The 22,728-nt window shown below is 36.4% G+C and overlaps 1 protein-coding gene across 6 annotated transcripts in view; it reads left to right on the plus strand.

Moving 5' to 3' along the window:
* Positions 1-22,728, plus strand: part of LOC134650198 (four and a half LIM domains protein 2-like) — a 219,234-nt gene extending 196,506 nt beyond the window's left edge. For 2 of the 6 annotated variants that reach the window (XM_063505130.1, XM_063505129.1), the window contains 3 exons: positions 20,309-20,478; positions 21,352-21,538; positions 22,498-22,727. In XM_063505130.1, the coding sequence (XP_063361200.1) occupies positions 20,309-20,478; positions 21,352-21,538; positions 22,498-22,655 (515 nt within the window). In that variant the 3' untranslated portion in view covers positions 22,656-22,727. Of the gene's footprint in view, positions 1-7,868; positions 8,232-20,308; positions 20,479-21,351; positions 21,539-22,497 lie in introns of those variants that run through there. The other 4 variants (XM_063505133.1, XM_063505128.1, XM_063505132.1 and 1 more) reach the window with 4 other exon arrangements.

The following is a 22,728-nucleotide window of genomic DNA, read 5'->3' on the forward strand; positions in this document are numbered from 1 at the left end:
ACCCCTTTATGGACTCGCACTGGCCGCATACAGTAAATTTGATTGAGTTTTAGTGATTCATTTTATCGCCTTTTTTGTAAGTTGAGCGATTCGCTGTCCGATGCCGTTTGTACAAACTATACTAAACATGTAAATTATCTTTAATTGTATTAAACATGCCACATAACTAAATACGAATCCAAATTGAATCACAGCTCTGACATAATATGCCCATAAGAGTAATGTACTTAATCGCAAATTAACTCGCAATGCGGGCGAAACGAGGGAAATAAGCAAAACAGTCGTAAATTGTGAGCGAAACGACGCCAAATGAGCGCAAGCTGGCCGTGCGGTGTCGTTGCGCACTTACATGGCCTCTCTAATTGAAATTGGAACATCACATCACTAATGGATTGAAGAGGATTGTTTGTCTCTGGTTTCTATGTGTATAATGGGACCTTATATACATCAAACAAGAGAGTATCGCGATAAACGCACACAAATTAAAATTATTAGTGGTCGGTCGTGTCCTCGTAGGTACTTCACCACGTTCATTTTCGTCATGTACAATAACCTGTAGCTTAGGTACCTATTTAAATTAAAAAAAAATCGTAGCTTTGTTATTTGTGCGTAGGTATGGCTTATACTTTATAGCTATATATCCGGCTCCTATAGATTTGTTTTATCTGTTGTGTTAAAGTAAAAAAAAGTAAGAACCAAAAGCTAATTTAATCCGAGGTACATGATACCCGGTGTTTCCTTTCGTCGATATTTTAGGAAGACTGATGAGGGCGATGAAACGCCCGGATATTTTAGTGCCACTGATTGTGTTTATAGAAAAACACGTCCATATTATTACTGGAATATATTTGAGGCCGGCATCGGTTACTTACGATTAATCTGATTACAGTTATGGATAAACACAATTCGTTTAAAAATAAATATACCTACTATGCATGGCAACCATCTCTGTCATTAGAAAAATGGAAATTTATACTAAGACTAGAGTTATTAAGATTAGAGTTAGTTTGAACTGAAATAATACACTAATTTATGTGACGATAACATACCTCCTTTAAATTATATTCTGAATGGTATTAGTAACTCGCTATCGCAGTATTTGAAATTTATATGCAAAACATAAAACCAAAACTTTGATTACTGGCAAGATTCACTTCATAAGGTTTTCATATAAATTATAAACTTATAAAACATTAGGTATTACTAACGTATGATGGATTAATGGAAGTTTGCGAACTTACAAAATGCACCGAAATAGACTTAGAAATAAAAGTAAAACAAAACTGTAACGAAATTTGAGTTTGTATATAAAATGAATGTACAGTAATTTACTACCAATATTTTATAACGGCCACGTGTAATACTCGTATAACGTTTTTAGGGTATGGTGCTGCAATCAAATCAAACGGAATAAAAAAAACTCTACCAACCACCAGAAAATTTAATGTGTTACATACAGGTCGATTGTAATGGCGAAATACTCATACTTATATGGGCTTTCCGACTATTAGTTTCTTAGGCAGTACGGTGCTGGCAGTCTCATTCGGAAACTCAAGTCAAGTCAAGTCAAGAACGGAAGTCAAGATCAATATACATAACACCAATTAAATATTTCTATTAGCGCTTTAAGCTCACGTATAAATAGGTGAGCTTTAAGCACGTGTCCAATACGGTTTTGATATAATTTACATACGTCTTATACACATTTGAGAATGAGTTCCTTGTTCTTTATTGATAGATGATGTCACTTGTTTGAGTTCAATTGGAAGCCTATTGAATCACATCTGCGTTGACCCCGCGTGGCTTCTTTATCGAGTTAATTGGAAATCTGTATCGATTTAGTTGTGTATTCGATAACAAAGTCAACCCTTGCCCCATTTGTACTGGGACATATGCACATACTAAGTTTGAAATTGCTTGCAATTATTCTTGTACCAGCCACGTTATATTTTGTGATCTCGCTAAAACTAAAAAATAAAATCATAAATCTTAGATGCACTTTTAGATTCAAGGTAATAGATTATTTCCATGCGTTAGTCATTCATAGCATAACATTACTTAAGACCATCAATTAAGTTTTTGCTTTTGGACTTCTAATTGATAGATTGAATTGCTTAATTAAAAGATTGAAATCCTAGAAATACCAATTGAAGTAAAGTACTTACTACCGTATAGGCCGGAACAATAACCACGTTTTTGTGAATCTCACGTCCAATGTCTTTTCAATGACTCCCACGTCCACGCGATGATCCAACCGACTCGCGGAAGCGACGCAATGACTCATGTAATTACATCGATTATTTTAATTTTAACACCAAAGCCGAATTCTCATAGGTAAACGGGACGTTCAAATATTTATCTTCTCATTCCAACAATCCTTGTGCGACTTGAGTGTGAGAGAGATGATATAGCACCGGTAAAAGCGCCGTTGTAACTGTTATAGATAAATACTTAGTCCGTTATAAGGATGATTTCAAAATAATAAATGTGAGGTCCGGTATGGCGTGTTAGGCTACAGATGTACGAGAAACCTAAGCTAAGCACACTCATGGATCAAAGTATTGCTGTCCAGACAGTTGACCTTTAATCTTCGACATTCGTAGAAATTGGTGATGTCAGGAACATATTTTTATATATCCCAGCTTCACCACTTTTGTAATGCCTATGTTTTTTCGAGAACTATAATTTGAGACGTTTAGGTTATATTTGTAATAGTTTGCTCAATTTATATATCTTTTTTATTTTTTCCGATACAAACGTAGTCCTCATTTTCCTCTCTGGATATATGGACATTATTGAAAATATGTTTATACAAGTTGATATGTGTATTAAACTCAGCTAATATGCCGCCTATTTATTGATTTTTTGCGATTGTTTAATTATTATAAGAGTTAGGAGTTTTTAATAATTTGTATGGAATTTGTTTTTCGCTCCTAACTCATAAATAATATCAAAAATCAACAAAAACGACAAACCGCGGTGCACAGCTATGGTTAATATCATGTTAATATCTAATAAATTGTGTAAAAATATTCTCCATAGTGTCATTGTCATCTATTGAAGAAAATGGAGACTACGTTTGTTTGTTTCACTATGTTTTATCGTTTTAAAACTTACTTAAACTACACTTAAAAGGTATAATCCTCTTTGAAAGATCGGAAATAATTCGTGCGGTCTGCCAGGTAAAACATTTTCACGGGGAAATCTCAACGAGAAGGGCTACAGAGCCGCAAAGCAGAGTGGACAACTAAAATGTTGTGTCGTGGTATAAAAGGCAGACCGGCTCAGTCTTCGCATATTCTGCATACTTCCAACGTAACATTAAAAAAAATTTGGGCCTAAATAGGTACCATTTACAGAATTTATCTCATATACATAAATTGTATTCGTATAAATTATTATCTTATAATAATAAAAACCAAGTACCTATGCTTGTATAATAATACAAGCATAGGTACTTGGTTTTCTAGAAACAGCCGATGCGAATAATAGTATATGTATAGATATACGTAAGTGCTGCCAAGTCCCGTGATTAATTGAACTTTCTATTATTGTAAGTCTTAAAACTAAATTAATCAGAGAAACATTGTCTAACTAATCCCAATAGTGCAAAATGTCAACATAAACATGACACAACTTATGTCCATTACTATTTGTCAAGTGTCATAGTGTGACATGTGGTGAATCACCGTGCGTGGGCCGCAATAGCCATCAGGCTGTATAATCTCTATGATGCCGTAAATTTACGATTAATAATATGTTAATATAATACCGGATGCCGATCGACCTTGAGATTAGGTTCTAATAAGCCCTATACAACTTTAGGAAACTGGGTAAGTAGGTAGTTAGTGACTGTAAAGTATTAGTTTGTTGAAAGATAGTGATCTGGTGATCAAAGTTTTGTCATAAAGATATAAGATAGAAGCGAGGCGGGCGCAATTTGTATATCTTAATCGGATTTTGTTACCAAACTATTAGAAACGTTTTAGTGAAAAAATAAATTTAAATTTTAACTAAAGTACCTACTTGAAAAACATAACAGTAAGTATTTTAATAAATTATTACTTAGTCGCGTATTTTCCAACAACATTAAAAATGATTACAATATTCTCGTGGAAAAATACTCCCGCAATATCGATAAATCACGCGCACGGCATCTTCCCCTGATTTCCATACAAAAACAAAATCATACCCACTTGGAAATACAGGCGTGGGCACATCATTAGTATAACCAATACAGCACACATTGGTAAAACCTAACGTTTTCTTATTTCTAGATGCATAAAGTTATATTTTGGCTGTTTATTTTTTATAAAACTGTCTTGAGTTTACAAATTTGCCATAACAAAAAGTAGCGTCGCTACCAGACGGAGTAAAACAGCGAGGTTGTATGAAAATAATTTAGTTCCAAGTTTGTCCGCTTCCTTCAATAAAGTTGTATTATTAGATTTGTGGCACAGACAGCGTTTTGTTTTAAATTATTCATTGGTCCTGCGATTAAATCAGCGAGTGATGTATTGAGCTCTCCGCGTTAATATTACTGTCACATTAGATTAGACTTAATATTAATGAATGTTTGATTCTGGAGAAAACACCCAGTGCCCAGGATATTACTATTATATGCGTAGAAGGGATTAAAATATTATTATTTGGTTTATCGTCTGAATATTATAGCTCTATCTCTATACCTAAGCTTATGAGTAGAAATTTTATTAAAAACATATAAACATAAGCATTTTTGATTAAGTACCAAAGTGAACTGGTATTTTCGACTCCGGTTTTCGTGTGAGCTAATGCTAATATGTGTGTTGTTTAGCATGTCTAGTTTTACAGTATCTAATACTAAAGGTAACGAAGTATTTAAATATATTTTTTTTATTTACTAATGTAACTAGCTAAAGTGCTAAAGTTACAAATAATATTTTATGCTGCGGAACCCTAAACAGCACCAGTAGGTACTATTGATTTACCAACCAATCCAGCAATGTTGTCCAAACTACCAGTGCCGTGCATGTTCGCTTTACATATTTAATTTAAACACTAGGGCAGATGGTAGCCGGCCGTCCTGCAATGTCCATACCGAATGTAGACTGTGTGTCCATCCTCTCTATAGGTCCGATTAAATTGTTTAAGTTTATCTGAAACTTAATATACTAATACTATGTAAGCATATCGGAATTTTTTTGTCAGAGAAACTAAAAAATGTATTCTTTTCGTTTTTGGGGAGAATTGGGGGTTTTTGAAAGACCAAAAACTTTTAAGATAAAAATTTAGTCACTTTCATCATAACAGAAAGTGCTGTTGTAAATTCTCCCTAATGATATAAAAGTAAGGTGACACTGACCCGCATCTCAAGTGCATCAGTGCTATTAATTTAGTGCCCATCGGGCTTAACGCGATGTAATGACACCTGTTTCAGATAAGATAATTTTACGACCTCATATAAATCATATATTATAACAGTATAAACCATATGACAACAGTGCATATTTTTATGACAACAGAATATACAAGGCCGAAAATGACATTTAATACAGAATTTAATTTCTCGAACATTATTTTAAGTGTTAAGTTAAATTAGATATGCATGCATTATAATTGGTATACTCACTAGAATAAAATACATATATATAAGTAGGAAATTGGGTACCTCATAAGTACTAACATTATGCGCCCTACCCGGGTGTCATGTACTGACTACATTCTACTAACATCTTCTGTAATGCACATGACTTTTAATGTTAAATAAATGAAATGAAATGAAATGAAAAAAGGCTGTACTGGGTCAATTAAAAACAAAATACGAGGTATGAAGTTTTGAAACTCAGATATTTATAGTAATCTACTAAAGAACATTGCGATTAATTAATTGTTTATATGAACTACGAATATAAATAAACTTTTTTGTATTTATTTGGTGTATCTCTGTATTATATAAATATATGTAACTGTATTAAAATACCATATTAAAATTCAATATTCTTATGTACTAAGTACTCACATTTGTACTCGTAAGAGTCGTTAGTTAGCTTATTTTTCAAATATTATTAAAATGCCCCTAAATTTATAAAGATGAGGTAATAACAAATCACATAAATAAAATGTATAAGTATATAAATTTAAGGCGCGCCTCGATGATGCGCCACAATCATCGCTCAAGATCGTCCGCGAAAACTGGTCGGCGACTACATTATGTCAACCGACCGTATATCATAAAATTTTATTTAGAAATACCATTAATGAAAATTTAAACTTAAAAAAAATATATTTTATTCAACTAATCTTAGAATTTACTATGCGGTAAATTTGAGTATAACGTTGCATACCTAAATAATAACTTGCGTTACATGCATACCTCTCAGACTCTGAAAACTTGTTTTGCAATCAACTGCGTGTTTCTTTACATTTACTCTGAAAATAGATTATATATATATAATTTTAACTGAGACCGACTGTTGTCACACTTGACATACATATTTATTTATTTTACAGCTTATCGATGTTTACTTCCAATGCATTTGCAATACATATGCATAATTAGTTTGAATGTAAATATATTTCTAGGTTATCTGGTTCTATCAATCAACCGTCAGCCCACATCCGCCCACAACCACAAAGGACTCTTCATTTTCTTGCCACCTTGTTCTACTAACATGCACGTATTATTGAATGTACAAAATGTAAACAGAAAACGAATTGCGTTTTTGGCATCTGACTTTGTGGCAAATTTGGTGCTGCTGTCATAGATTTTATTGAAAGTACGCAATACGAAAATAGGTCTCTCGTTATTTTCACAGTAAATATACAAATATATCAAAATATCCTAATAGGTAATAGCTTAGGGATGTTTCTTTAAATTTGCTGATGATGTGTACCTGTCGGCCCTGTCGGGATTCCATTGTAGAACATTAGTAAGACTATACGATTTACGTGTTAATGTGTGTCTAACACACGTGTTAAAGTTATCGAATGGTTATCGTCTGAACGTGTCTTGCCTATTCATACGGTTGATACGGTTCATATATAAAAAAAAGTTCTGAGAAAACGTGTGGTTAATATAAAAAGCAAATTAATAATAAAGAAAAAACTGTAATGATAGTAAAGTCACTTTTTGTAGAGATTATGAATATGTCATAAATTACATAAAGACCGCAGTTAAGAGATACATGTTTTAAAACTCGTTCCTAGGCAGTTCATTAAAAAAATACAAATAGGTATGTGTAATGTACCTTAATGTTATAGCAGTACATTACACATACTTGCTAATAAGTTATTTTAACAAGAAGGTAACTACTTACATATCTTCAAATGGATTACCTACACTGAACTTATTTCATCTTAGTTCCTTAATTGGAAAACATACTTTGAGCTTACATAGCATTGACACACGTAATTTACATAAATATAAGACGAGACTGCAGTTCCACTTGCATTTAATTTAAAGAAGAGATAACCCCTATCATATTGTGATAGGTAATTGCATCAACAAGGCCCATACTTTTACAGTAAGCTTAATATATACAGTAATTTGGAGGTCAAGATCCACATCTGTTGATCTATGACACGACAATTAACATGATTGAGAATGAATTGTTTCCTCATTACGAGCATCTCAGCATTCTTAGCAGTAAAGCCCTTGCTACACGGTCGGCGACAAGCCTTCTAACCGTCTGACCTTGGTCTGTCCTTGGTCAGTTTTGGTCAAATTTTGTTGGAAACAACTGTCTACACGGTCCGTCCAGACCAAGGCCACGCGGTCTGAGGGGCTTGTCGGCGACCGTGTAGCAAGGGCTTTAGTTATCGCGGTGAATCCACAGCCTACACCGTGCCTACGCCTCCCTCCGACTATCGCACCAACCAGCCAGTAACGTACTGGCCGCCGAGAAGCCTACACCACGCTCGCGTTTAAAAAGAATAAGTCGTCTTTGGCGCGCTTTTCAACTTTTTAATCACTGACGTCAACGCGAACGCGACCTTTCTATTTTCTTAATTTTGAAGGACTTGAGTAAAAATGTCGGCGGATGTGTTGAGTGATGATTTAAAATCTCGTCTACATTTGACGACAAAAACAGTAGGACACGATAGAATACGAAGGGCTAGGGAGAGTAACGAGGATGTCGCCATATTGTCGATGTTCCTGCCTAACGCCACAGCTGAAAGGGAAAACAAGAAGTTCTGTTGCGCCATGAGGGACCAGTGCTTTCTTGGAGACCCAAGGAAAACTATTGCAGGTTTTTTTATTGTATATATATGAAATTGCTTTAATTACCTACTGACAACATCTTAGTGAGGTCATTGTAAAACTCTACAGCTGTTTCAATATTATTGTTTATAAAATACATTGCATATAGACATAGCGCATGCAATGGTTGAATAACAATAGGTAATAGAAGATGTCTAAGTACAATTAAGCGACTATTAATTATTACGAAAGGTATTGGTCCTAGTTAAAGCCAGTCTTAAGAAGCATTAAGTAAAAATATACAAAAATATGTTACTGACTGATTGATTTACCAGCCGTTTACAATGCAGCCGCCATTGCCATGTAAATGCACCGAAACGTTGTTAACCGCAGACGTCATTCGTTCAAAATAAATATTAAATCATTCATTTGAATGCCGTTCGAATTTAGCATCCGCTATTTTTTACATACCCGAATAAAAACAAAGTGTATATCTACAACTATACATACTTATAGGTCTAATTTAACGCATATCGGATTATCGGTCTTTGAAATCTGTCAGATACAATTTTTAGCACATAAAAAAATACAAAAGTATTTTATTATTGTAAAAGTATTATAACCCAATTAAAAATGAAGAAAAAAAGGTATTTTATGCTTCGCCAATATCTCTTAAACTGTTAACATTTACGAAATTTTATTTAGATTTTAAATAGGTAACTGACATTTTAGATTTCAAATAGATAACTGTGTTTTCGGACCTGAATTTAGCCAGCACCGTGATCAAGATCATTCAGAACAGACGTCCACCTATGTAACGAGTTATTATGTACATTTCGTTGTAAAGACTTCCTAAAACACTTTTTATTTCATACACGTCCCTCTGGCAATAAACAGGCGTCAGTAAATTTACATTAGTCACCCGTTAATTCTAAGCCGCACCATTAATTCGTTCGCTCGTAATTGAATGAACGTCTATGTCGTCTATCCTTTCATTCAATTAATCTTGTCATTCAATGAAATGAAGGCCATATTTAATTTTATTATTAGTATAACAAACACGTATGCAGATGTTTAAGCAGCACAAATATTTTTAAACAATGAGCCAGTATATTTAAATAATATTATAATACAAACAAAGTATACCGTACCTTCTTATTCTTAATTTAGAAACGATAAATTCTTATTTAAGCCCAGAATCCAGATACCTTCCAACAATTATACATAGGTAATTAAAGTCGTTACCTTACCTACCTTTTATTTGCACATCCGGAACCAACCAGCATTTGTCAATAAGAAATCTAAATATCTGTCTGAACAAGGCGCCAAATGTTAACAAAGCTCATTCATGCACCTGTAGTTTTCCTGAAGTCGTATGTCCTTTGTCATTCCGCATGAAAATTGTGTCCTATTTCCATTAACTAAAGGACTAAGTTACAATAGCCCAAAAACGATTTTAATGTGTAGCTTGTGGAAGCAATTTTGTGCCATATTGACTTTACCTTTAGAAATAGAGTCAGCGGTAAAAAATTGTTTGGACCGAAGTTTTGAGATGATTTAAGTATGTAAAAAAATACGGTTATAGTAAATAGTTACACAATAATGACTTGTCGGATTTGTTACCTTCATCTAGTTAAAGCTAAAATATCTGAACAAATTTAAGCAATGTCATACAGAAAATAAAATATTAAAGTTCAAGATTTATTTAAAAGAGTAGTACATAATAACGTTGGAGATAGGCGGATAACGATTAAGACATCGCATGTGTAACAAAAGGAGGAATCTAAAATTATCGGCACGATAGTATTTATCTGGTGATTGAACGCTGGAAATAGACTACGTTAACTATCCATTCTATGGTAACTATACCTATTGATAGACTTGGTGAAAGCATAATAGCGTTTAGGGAGATGAAACTACCATCCAGACTTAAGCCGATTTGACGGGTCCCGACTGATTGTAACCCAATTTCACGACCCGTCTCGCAAATGAACTGTCTATCTATCCACACACACATAAATACCTACACTACACATTTTGGGATAGGTACGCGAAGCAAAACGCACAGAACTCAGGTACAATCTAATACCTATTATGTAGATATAAATGTTGCATCAATTTAATAATTTCATGGGATTAAAATTGTACGGAACTTAATTGCTTCCATTTGTATTTATACTCATAGGGCATTTATATATATAGATGAGTGCAATAGTCACTACAAAAACATAATCGTGGTCAGTGGTGAAGCTTCATGTTTTTTGCTACCAACATTTGACTATTAGTTAGGTATAGGTGCCATAAATATAAGAAATAAAGATAAACTAGCCATACCATCAAGTAACTTACAAATTAGTAATAGGAGCCCTCACGTAATGACTAAGAATTTATAATTACCTTCCAAAAGAAATAACTAAAGAGCAAACATACACAAAATTCGTTACAAAGCTAAAAACCTACCTAATAGACCACAGTTTTTACTCTCTGCAAGAGTTTTTCAATGCAAATAAGTATAATTCTAAGATAATAAATTAATATTTTTGTTATATTTAATATGCGTAGAAAAAGATGTTTATAAATTTGTGTATCTTTCTTATTGTGTATATTTTATATTTTGTAATTGCAATACCCTTGCAGGGTAACATGTTGTAACTATTGTACCTCTAGAGTAAGACCTGTACACCAACATGTGCGCAATAAAGATTCTATTATATTCTATATCACAACACACAAGCTCCAAATCAGTTAAATCTGTAATTAACCCAAGAAGCTTTTTATAGACATATATATTGATCGTACGACGTAAAACCGAGTCGTAAAGATCTGAAGAACTTTTTATAGATTTTATGGCCATACTAACCGGGCGGATTGAAACAGCCCGCTCATAGTTACACAATTAATCCCAGTATACAAATGTATAAAAGCTCACTGAAACTATTCATTGCGCACAGCGCGTGCCTTAAAAGGGTAAGCCGTGCCAGAGATGGATGATCGTTTAAGTTTAACACAACCCATTTCAAACTTAAATTGAATTGTGCCTCTTCTTGATGCTACAAATATTGAGTACCTACAAATGCTATTCATAAAGCTACGATTCAATATACATACATTATAAGAGCGCATTACACATTAAATTTATATAAGAGTCTGGCTTTGAAGATATACATTAACATTACGCTCGAACGTAAGTAAAAACGAAATTTCGCTATGAAACTCGACATAAAGTTAAACAGCTCGGAAATGCTTACAAATCGTGTGTAATACTGTAATATCCGTTCAGACGTCCCTTGCTGTTTGCGCCGTGCCGCCTTTGCCGCTACATTACCTTTGCTCCCCTTTAAAAAAGTTGTTTATGACATACTGGAGAAATGAATCGTATACAGATATATTTAGCAATTTTAGCAGACATAAGTAGGTACTAAGACAAGACAAGAGAAGAAGGGAAACCTAGAATAACTTATCTCAGCCAAATAAAAAATAATGCGTCGTACGAGGAAATTAAAAGACTGGCACAAGAAAGAAATTATTGGCGATTACTCCACCGACAAGAGCAAAGCTCTTAAGTTATGATGATGATGAAGTAGGTACTAAGACTAAGAAGACGAGTAGGTAAGTATCTACTTTTATTTTCGCATAGTCAGTCCACCCAATATAAATGCTAACTGACGCAATTATGTATTTATATAAATACACGTACATTTTGGTCACATATGTTTTACCTATATAAAACAGTAAACACAATTAGCATCGATTAAATTCCTTCACCTGTGGTTTTAATGATTGTGTATCTTTATAAGGCTATACATTTAAACAAACTGAGGTCGTTACTTTCGAAGAAAAATAACTTTTGGTGTTACGTAATGTAAGTATACTAATATGGTGTTATAGCACGATAGTTATGCAATTTGTGTGTCTCTGAAATTAATTAATTGAACAAGTGGGCGGACTCGTTGATATTTCTTTCTGTGTAAATAAGTTTTTACTTACTTTACTTTGACGCAAATTCACATTTCTGACTCATTTTGATTAATGACTACCTACCTACATAACATATCATAATTATACTCATTAATAACAAACCTAACTCTAAGATGATCGCTATAATATTATGTTGTTTTTCACATTTTTTGATTCTTAAAGTTTTGGAGGTTTCTGAGTTGAGGATCGCTTACGTCTTAGATTCTCTTTTTGTATGAATAAAATAGAAAGGCGAAAATTCAACAATACATCATATATAATTATTAAATACATCATAACAATACATTCTCTTCCTGTCAATCAATCACAGTGACATTGTCTGTCCGCTATCACCGAGAAAAACTTCCGGCGGAAGGTTGCCGGCGCGAAGGAACATTACCGTCGCATGAGGAACAGATGGCGGGCCGTTCGCCTTGACCGCGACAGATAACCTCAGACACCCTCCGACGAGGAAAACATACACATGTCAATGCACATGTGCAAGTTCTTGACCAAAAAACCGACACATCAAAAATCACAATCATTAATGCCAAACGAAATTTAAATAATTTATGAAAATCACGTGTGGCATACATTTTTTACGTTTGGATTGTCGTAGTTACTAAGATTTCTGTCTTGGCTAGCCCCCAGATAAAAAAAACCGGCCAAGTGCGAGTCGGACTCGCGCACGGAGATTCCGCACCATTAACAAAAAATAGAGCAAAACAAGCAAAAAAACGGTCACCCATCCAAGTACTGACCGCGCCCGACGTTACTTAACTTCGGTCAAAAATCACGTTTGTTCTATGGGAGCCCCACTTAAATCTTTATTTTATTCTGTTTTTAGTATTTGTTGTTATAGCGGCAACAGAAATACATCATCTGTGAAAATTTCAACTGTCTAGCTATCACGGTTCGTGAGATACAGCCCGGTGACAGACGGACGGACGGACGGACGGACGGACAGCGGAGTCTTAGTAATAGGGTCCCGTTTTTACCCTTTGGGTACGGAACCCTAAAAAGGGGTACATAGGTACTTAATAGCTGATAGGACGAAAAAATGTCGGCCGACGGTAAAATAGAAATGAGAAACGCATTTTTGTTATAGTATTGTTTTGTTACTTGTTCATCAGTCGCAGAAACAAATCAGCGCCCTTGAATGGTATGAAAACAATGCATTGCCAATTCTTATCAAGCGCGACACGTGGACGCAGGTGAGCGAACTGCGTGCAAAGGAACGTGCTCGATAAAACTTCTTGATTGGCGCGAAATTAAATTACACATTTGAATTGTTACAGCGATCACTCACTGATAAAAAAGAGTGTTTTCGTATACCTAGCAACAATAATTATCGTACCAAAGCTTATTCCACCGGATAATACTTCAATGAGAATCATAACTATAATTGAACGTCTATTTACAATATCCCAATGGCTTTAACGTAAACGTTCCAAAATAGCATTTTATTGAAGATTCGAGCTTATATTCAACTGAGTTAACGGCCAGCAATCAAACCAAAAGTTAGATCGGAAAAAGTAAAAGTTGGCGTGGGATTTTTTCATTACAAATCCAATAATTTATTACTTTTGTTGCCAGATTACAGTAAGCAACTATTTAAACTACAAATTACTTTGGAATTTGTATTCGCGTGTTTTTCCTTCAACGTTTCCATCAGTGTATTTTAGATTCTGCTATCCATGACCTAGTCTTTGTAAACTTATTCTATCATGGAGAATATCTAAGTACTTTTTTAGCCGACTTGTCTTTAATATACGATTCACTGATTACTCTTTTTTTACTGATTATTCTCCAAATACCTTCCAACAGGTAACCATTTGGTCAAATTGCTACCGAAATTGAATTGCCTTTAGTTTTTTAATGTTTTAGGTAAATTCAAAGAGTCCAAATTCAGATAGCATGAATCCTTGAGGATATAAGCTAGCACTATTAGCACTAATGCAGTAGTTTAGGATCCCTAAATTATAGTGGAAGCCATTTATAATTTCTTCGGCATAACATACCATCAATACCAATTTCTAACATGTTGTTTCACTGATTGAAATGCATCTAGAAACTCAAGTTATAGCTACAGTACAATAGGGCATACAATAGCCAATAGATGCGGGGCAAATATGGGAAACTAAACAATACCTTGTTTAACTCTTCGCCATTAGTCATATAATGCTTCTTTAGAGGTCGAGCAAGCTGTTAACTTGTCCTATAAAAACTAGACGTAAAGTGGAACTAGTTATAACAAAACAGCTACACCATGCCACATATTTGTTTCTGTATATAACAACAACTAAAATATTTGTTTTAGCTGTATTTCCTGGTTTAGTTCCTATAAATAATATTAAAAATATTAATGTTACCTCTCTACCTAGGTATTCTTCTTAGTAAGAATGTCGGCACAGAACTGCAGTGAACACAGTAGTCACAGTACACACACTTGCTCGTATGTATATTTAAAAAAAAAAAATTTGCATAAATATGGAAGATATAGAGTTTCTCTATTAATAGCGAAAATCTAAATACATGTTAAGAGAGAAAACGTCCTTAGACAATACAAATTATCGGACAAATCTGAAACTACAAAACGATTTTCAACAAAGATATATTTTTTGTTGAACACACACCACACATTCATAATTAAACATCAACTTTTTGCACAACAAGTGTGCACATTATTGGTATTAGCTTTACAAAACAAATCATTCAAACCGAAACTAATTTAATTAGGTACACCCTAACAACCACGCGAGAAACGAAATACCAATACGCAGGGTCGGAAGTACAACGACACGCGTTTTTACGAGCGAATGAACCACTTCGCTCACTGATGAGCCTTTAACATTAACCTTGATATTCGTACTTAACCTCTCAGTTCCCAGTGGCTCCAATATGAGTCGGAATTGTATGGATTTGAGAGGTCCTGGGAAATGAGGGGTTAATGACGTAATCATAGACAAACTTAAATTTGCGGATGAACAGTTTAAACTAACATCGAAGTACGAGAGAATCTCTTAGCGACACTCTGTCTCTGTGTGGATTGAGATAACTTTGTAGTGTCATAGTTCGGGTTTTAGAATAAACTCTAGCATTCATTTACAAACGTATCATTATGATCAATAGCTGTATTGATCTAGTAATGAGTGATGACATCATATGATGTCTGAAGTAGGCAGTACAAGATGATAGTATGGCTCTATCCATCTTGTCCTTGACTTTTAACCGAACTATGTCATATGTTGCAGAAAATATTTGTTCTATTGTTTTAATTACTTATTAGCTTAGCGCTACAACACAAACACTTTTAAGTTTACCCTACAAACCGATCAGCAAATATTTTTGTAGATGTAAAACATGTTTAATATAGGTACCTACTGTACCTACCAACCTAACTAAGCGAATAAAAATAATTTTAGTTTTTTTTATTATGTACTAGTTGTTTTACTTTCTAGAATTCTAAACAACAGCTAAACTGTTACAACTATACTAAACCGATGTAGTCAAGTGTACCTACCGTACAACCTGATCATCAATTAGGTACTTTGTAAATGTATAAACCGACAATACAACATAACAAATAGGTACAATGTCTACCGACAAAATCCTTAACAACTATTGCAACACATATGTCTAAAGTTTTATTTCATTTCAATGTTTACTGTCGTGTTCATGACTTTGCGGTTAGGATTTTGCCTTCTAATAAAAACCCAAAAGATAAACAGGGAGTGAAAGGGTAAAATTAATTCGATTGAAAAGTTTTTAAGTGAAAAGGTTAAATACTAACGACGTTATTCATAAACGTCTGCTAAGTTAATCAGCTGATGATCGTCGTTTGTCCCTTTCTAACGGCAGATAGGGACAAACGACGATCATCAACTGATTAAGTTAGCAGCCGTTTATGAATAGCGCCATAAGTTTTTGCCGGCAAGAGATTATATTATAATTGAAAACATCGTTCACAAGTTTGTTGACGTGGAAAAAAATTGTAACTCACTTTCAATAGTCTCGATAAAATCATGGCTAATTTTAAATTCTTACGTTATATACAACATATAGGTACATTTAAAAGTTGTCCAAAACTTCGTGAATCAATGCCTGAGCGAAGGTCGGTGATGTCATGGCGACGGCGACGTGGGATTCTCTGTTTGCCGTCACTCCGCACGGCAAATACGACTGGTTACGGTAATTGGGCAAATATTAGCTTCACGTGGCCAAAACTATCCGATACAGAACTTCGTTCATGCAACATGTTAGTTTATTATACACCTATATAAACAAAGGGACGTAGGGGATGTATTAGATTTCCCAAAGTATGTCCCTTTGTTAACACTCATTATCGTTCGAAATCTACCTTTCCTCTTCAAATAATATCGCCTTTAGGCTAAAACTAAAGAGTATATAATGCACACGGATAGAATTTTGTGGCTTTGGATTGCTCCGTCATTCATGGCCCGATTCGAACTTTAAGATACGTCAATTAATTAATAGATCTAGAAACGATATGGATTAGATATGTCAGTGTCAAATGTAACCTTTCTTCAAACAAAAACGTTACTTTTTACACTGACACAGCTAATCCATATCGTTTCTAGATCTATTAATTGACGTATCTCAAAGTTCGAATCGGACACTTAGATTGTAGGTACAGCCTGCTGAATGTGCTACGGCGTAGCAATCGGAGAAGGTCCTGCAACGCGTAGCGCGACGGTGTGTTTTACTTGCTCCATTTATATTTTGTTTGTACACCGCTATAAAACTAGATTAAATCGTACATGATAAAAATGTATCGCTAAACAAAAACAATTCCTCATTACTATTTACTGGCCTAAATGTTATTAATATAATATCTTCTTCCTCGCGTTGTCCCGGCATTTTGCCACGGCTCATGGGAGCCTGGGGTCCGCTTGGCAACTAATCCCAGTAATTGGCGTGGGCACTAGTTTTTACGAAAGCGACTGCCATCTGACCTTCCAACCCAGAGGGTAAACTAGGCCCGTATTGGAATTAGTCCGGTTTCCTCACGATGTTTTCCTTCACCGAAAAGCGACTGGTAAATATCAAATGATATATCGTACATAAGTTCCGAAAAACTCATTGGTACGAGCCGGGGTTCGAACCCACGACCTCCGGATTGCAAGTCGCACGCTCTTACCGCTAGGCCACCAGCGCTGGCTGTTATTAATATAATATATACAATATTATTGTGTTCAAGTATGTTATCATTAGCACTATGTCGTGCTCAGTTAGTTAAAGAAAATCTTGTACCTGATTTATTTATCCAGAGGCCGTGAGTTCAAGTCTCACCCAAGACAGTAATTTTTTCCACTTTTAAATTTATTCTAAGCTTAATAGCATCGATCGCAGACGTTTCTGCTTGTTAATAAATTAAATATTTAGGTATGTATATGAAACTACCTCCTTGAAGCACTACAAAAGTCAAAAGTATCAATTTCCGTCAGCTTTAAGCATTCTAGTTTCTTCGCTAGTAAACCGCAGTCTCGGTATCCAATGTCCTGTGGTTGGGTTAGACACACGGATCGTTGCGACACGAAAACATAAATAACATTATGCTCCACTTTTTTATTTTTAAAACAAAAAGTCAAGGTTTTTTTAATTTATTGTTCGTATCGTAATATTAAAGCGGCTGACCTATTAAAGATAAAGATAAAGATAAAATAACTTATTAGCAGAAGTACCTACTAATAAATAGTTTAGCGCTTTGGGTTAATTTTTAATTTGAATGTTTCCTAATACGATCTGAAAGTAATGCATTTGTAAAATATGTTTGTTTATAAGAATTTATCCACTTATTTTATACATAAAAGTAGGTCTTAGGCTCGGTTGCACCAAACCGCCTGTCACCGTTAAAGCGTTCGCTAAATTTTATGTATGGGAATTTTCATAGTTCTCTGCCGAGTGATGTTGATCAGTCTGTCAAATGTGGTTGGTGCAACTGGCCCTAAGTAATGTAAACATAGTACTTTTGTGAAATCCTCGATGTCAGAAATTAAAAACGGCAACATGTTTCCTATCTTTTACTTTGCATTTAATACGAAAGACCCTGTTATACATATATCATACGGAGCCTTACCGTCACCTTAATCGAACTCGATTTTTAATGCAAAACTGTCACGGCGCAAGCTGTTCAATTACGTGTGGCACCGTTATTGCCTCCCACGTCAAATGCCCACTTAGTCACGGACGGGTCGAGGTAAGGATGCCGGTCCATTGATCAGTGCTTATTTTACACTAAAGTTGCAGTAGCAGCAAGCCACCACCCAAATTACTTGATGGGTTTTGTCCAACTACTAGACAAATCCAAAATAGGGTAAATTATTATAATGTCTATCCGCCTACAGTAAAAGGCTTCTTCAACCTTTTAGCAATGGTGATTTTTATTCAAAACTAGAGACATACCTGTCCTTTAAAGGGACAATTATTATGTAGTAGGTATACCGTTAAGTAAATAATAAATATTGATTCGAGCAGGCACTTTAATTTTAAACCAGCACAAAAAAATAAGAAAGGAACTCTACTTAAGTACAATTGTACATGCGTATGTTTACATCTGGTTTACATAGTTAAACTGAACTTAATCTATGCCTCAAAATGCAAATTGCTAGTCGTGTCAGAGGAACGTTTAGCGTGGAATTGTGCTGCAGGCCTTGTGTGTATTCAAGCTTCAAGCACCTTAAAGCGTTTTATCGCCGTGCATAATAGGTACACCAATTTAATTAAATGACGGCTATTATTCGCCAGCAACATCTGGCTAACCATGCTAAAGATTCAACGAACATAATACGTTGTAAAGTAGGTACACCAGGTATATTTAATTAATTACTCGCTTTACCCTAATTGGAATATAGCAAATCGGCACTTTCATTCGCGACTATTATTTTCTTAGATTTATAGTTAGTAGGCCACTGGACGGGAGCCCTAATCATTAGCAATTAAAATCAATACGCTGCCCGTGGGATGGTAAAAGTTGTCAACCACGGACCTTTCACTCGACACAATGGCGTAATGAACGGTTATTAAAATTATTCGAGTCTTAACTGGATCAAAGTCGGGATGAGTCAATAATGATTAATTGAATGGAGACCTACAAAAATCTATTGAATACTGGTATAGACCATGGTATGTGGTAGGTATATTAAATGAATAAAACATTTTGTGGTAGCTTTATCTAATCCAATATCTTCATATAGTTCGATGAACCTTGAACAATGTTACGATGCATCGCGTGCATTCAAATATCACGGCCCAAAATATCGACGCCCCTTGCAAGCTTCAAGGGCAAATCTCCATACAAATCTGATGTATCGGAGACACGCAAACGATTGTTATGATGTCATAAACACGAATAGGGAAGTTTGCAAATACGTATGAATAGATATTATGTATAATGCCGATTGTATAAGTAGAACGCTAACTGGTGAAAAAAAAATGGCCAAAAGCCATAATGCCTTATACTTTATAGAATCAAATTGTTAAGGTTATAGTACCTAAGCCTTATTATATTACAATCACAGAAGACTTGTCTATCTTGACTAACGAGTTATCTAGTTCTAGGATATCTGCTCACTAAGCCCGTAATTAAAATCCTTGACCCATAAGTTACATCAAATATTCAAGCAATACAATTAATATTTACACACCAATTAACTGTCACATTTTATTAATAAAGTAATTGTAAACATCCAAATAAGGCGCCAATAAAAATATAAACAGCCAATCTATACCGGTTAGATAAGGTTATTTATTATGGTTTAACTCCATATAAATCTTTTATGAGATAGAACGATGTTAAAGTCGTAGTCGACGAGTACCTAAAAGTTTTCGGTTTCGAATATTGACCATTGAGGAGTTCTGATTGGTATCTGGAATGCGTCTACAACCATTCATTGTCTTGAAAATAAACCCCGAGTGCGAGTGAACATCACTATACAAGTAGGGTCAAGGAGGGAACAGTGGCTCGGTAGAAAAAAGCCGGGTACAGCAGCTCACTCAACCTAATTTCAACACGAGAGAGGTAATATTTGGGCGACTGAGCCACTGTTCGGGCTGAGCCACTGTTTCCGCCTTGACCCTACCTAACCTACATAGCAGAACGTGCGACCACTCGCGTCCATCACTAACGTGACGTAATTCGTTCCCCAGGCACCAAGAAGATGGAGTACAAGACCCGGCAGTGGCACGAGAAGTGCTTCTGCTGCGTGGTGTGCAAGAACCCCATCGGCACCAAGAGCTTCATCCCGCGCGAGCAGGAGATCTACTGCGCCGGCTGCTACGAGGACAAGTTCGCCACCCGCTGCGTCAAGTGCAACAAGGTGAGGCTAACGGCTCGTTTAGTGTGTAGCTCCGCTTCGAGCGTCCACTCAGGCCTTACACTAAGGCCTGAGTGGACGCTCGAAGCGGAGCGTTCGGCGGGGCGTGCAGCGTGGCGTCCGGCTCCCAAGGGATTTGAGCAGGGTGCACTAAGGTCGCTCCTATGCGTTTGCATTTGTTTAACATGCACGCCGCACGCCCCGCCCCGCTGCACGCCCAACTCGAGCGTCCACTTAGGCCTTACACTTACACTTAGACGGTGCGAGAATTCGCATGCGAGTTTCATTACATTGCGTTATTTGATCGATTGGCTAAATGGTTGTAACCTCAATGGTCCGCAATGTAACTAGAATCGCATGCGAGTTCGCGCGCCGTCTAAATCAGCCCTAACAAAGGCTTGAATAGATAACCCTGGGGAATCTCGCATAAAAATAGAATTGGGCTTAAAAAAATGGCATGGGTACCTAAATCTGTCACGCTTCCAGTGGGCAAACAAGTTCTTCGCGATGGGCTCTGGGAGCTCATGGGGGTTTGCTCATATTATTCCACGAACGGACCCTTAAAGGCATATGGCACACTGTATCCGATTCGCACGTCGCTCCGATGTTTGAGCGAGACAACACTATGCGCGTATTATAGCGATATCCCGCTCGCACGTCGCCGAATCTGATGAATTGTGCCATGCGCCTAATCGATGCCTATTACCTGTTGAGACAGCGATGCAGCCAGCACTCTTTATGTTGGGCACGTTACTAACGCCATCCGACGTACACTCGGTATTTGATTAATTTTTTAGGGTCTATGCCACCACCATCTATCTCAAATTAAGTCTTGTTTTATATCTGATTATTAATTGTCCGTTTCCCATGTTCCAGATCATCACGCAAGGCGGCGTGACGTACAAGAACGAGCCGTGGCACCGCGAGTGCTTCACGTGCACCAACTGCAACACGTCGCTGGCGGGCCAGCGGTTCACGTCGCGCGACGAGAAGCCCTACTGCGCCGAGTGCTTCGGCGAGCTGTTCGCCAAGCGCTGCACGTCGTGCGCCAAGCCCATCACCGGTCAGTATAGACACGTGACGTGACGTGACGCACGGGAACTAGCCGTGGCACCGCGAGTGCTTCACGGGAACTAGCCGTGGCACCGCGAGTGCTTCACGGGAACTAGCCGTGGCACCGCGAGTGCTTCACGGGAACTAGCCGTGGCACCGCGAGTGCTTCACGGGAACTAGCCGTGGCACCGCGAGTGCTTCACGGGAACTAGCCGTGGCACCGCGAGTGCTTCACGGGAACTAGCCGTGGCACCGCGAGTGCTTCACGGGAACTAGCCGTGGCACCGCGAGTGCTTCACGTGAACTTAACAAGAATATACTTCAGAAGAACATAACAAGCCGCACTACCTACTCCTGAAATGTTGTGTAGATCAGAAATTTGTTACCCAACAAGAGAATTCGTTTTCGATGACACGAATTTCGCTTCGATGGTTAATGTTTCAGGAAAATTTCAGTTTTTTTATAGTTCGTTTTTTCGACATTCATTTTGGAATGGAACATTTCGATATACATACCTACCGAACTATAAATAAAATATGAGAACTTTTGGAATTTTTACAAAAGTGAATTTTTGCAATTTTGGAAACTTTTTGACCGCGACGTTGTTCAGTATTTCTTATTGTAGCTGCTATCCTTTTCTTTATTTCCTTCAATTTTCACTCCACGCGTAGCCATCTAGCTAGTTGTTACTAGATGGCAGTGATTTGGTATTACTACTCGACAATAGATGGCGCTAGTGTAACGGTAACTTTCAAAGTTAACACCAACTACGATTTCATCTCCCTAGTTGTTAGCACACAGTTTCTCATTCTCAAACTTCTTTACGAGATACTTTTTGACACAATCTATTGATTTTTTTTTAATAAGAAGTCTTTATTGTATTATACAAAAGGTTAATGGTATATAAAAAATCATACAAAAATCTATTGAATTGAACAGCCAAAACTAAAACTAAACTAATTTTTGCAGGCATCGGCGGCACCCGCTTCATCTCGTTCGAAGACCGCCACTGGCACAATGATTGCTTCATCTGCGCGCAGTGCAAGACCTCGCTGGTCGGCAAGGGGTTCATCACCGACGCCGCCGATATCATCTGCCCCGAGTGCGCCAAGCAGAAGCTCATGTAAACACACACACACACACAACGCCAAGTCCACTAACGTGCGCCAACGTAGCAAACAAAATGACGCGCTTTCATTA

Source organism: Cydia amplana, chromosome 8, assembly GCF_948474715.1.
Source record: "Cydia amplana chromosome 8, ilCydAmpl1.1, whole genome shotgun sequence".
Taxonomy (NCBI): Eukaryota; Metazoa; Arthropoda; class Insecta; order Lepidoptera; family Tortricidae; genus Cydia; species Cydia amplana.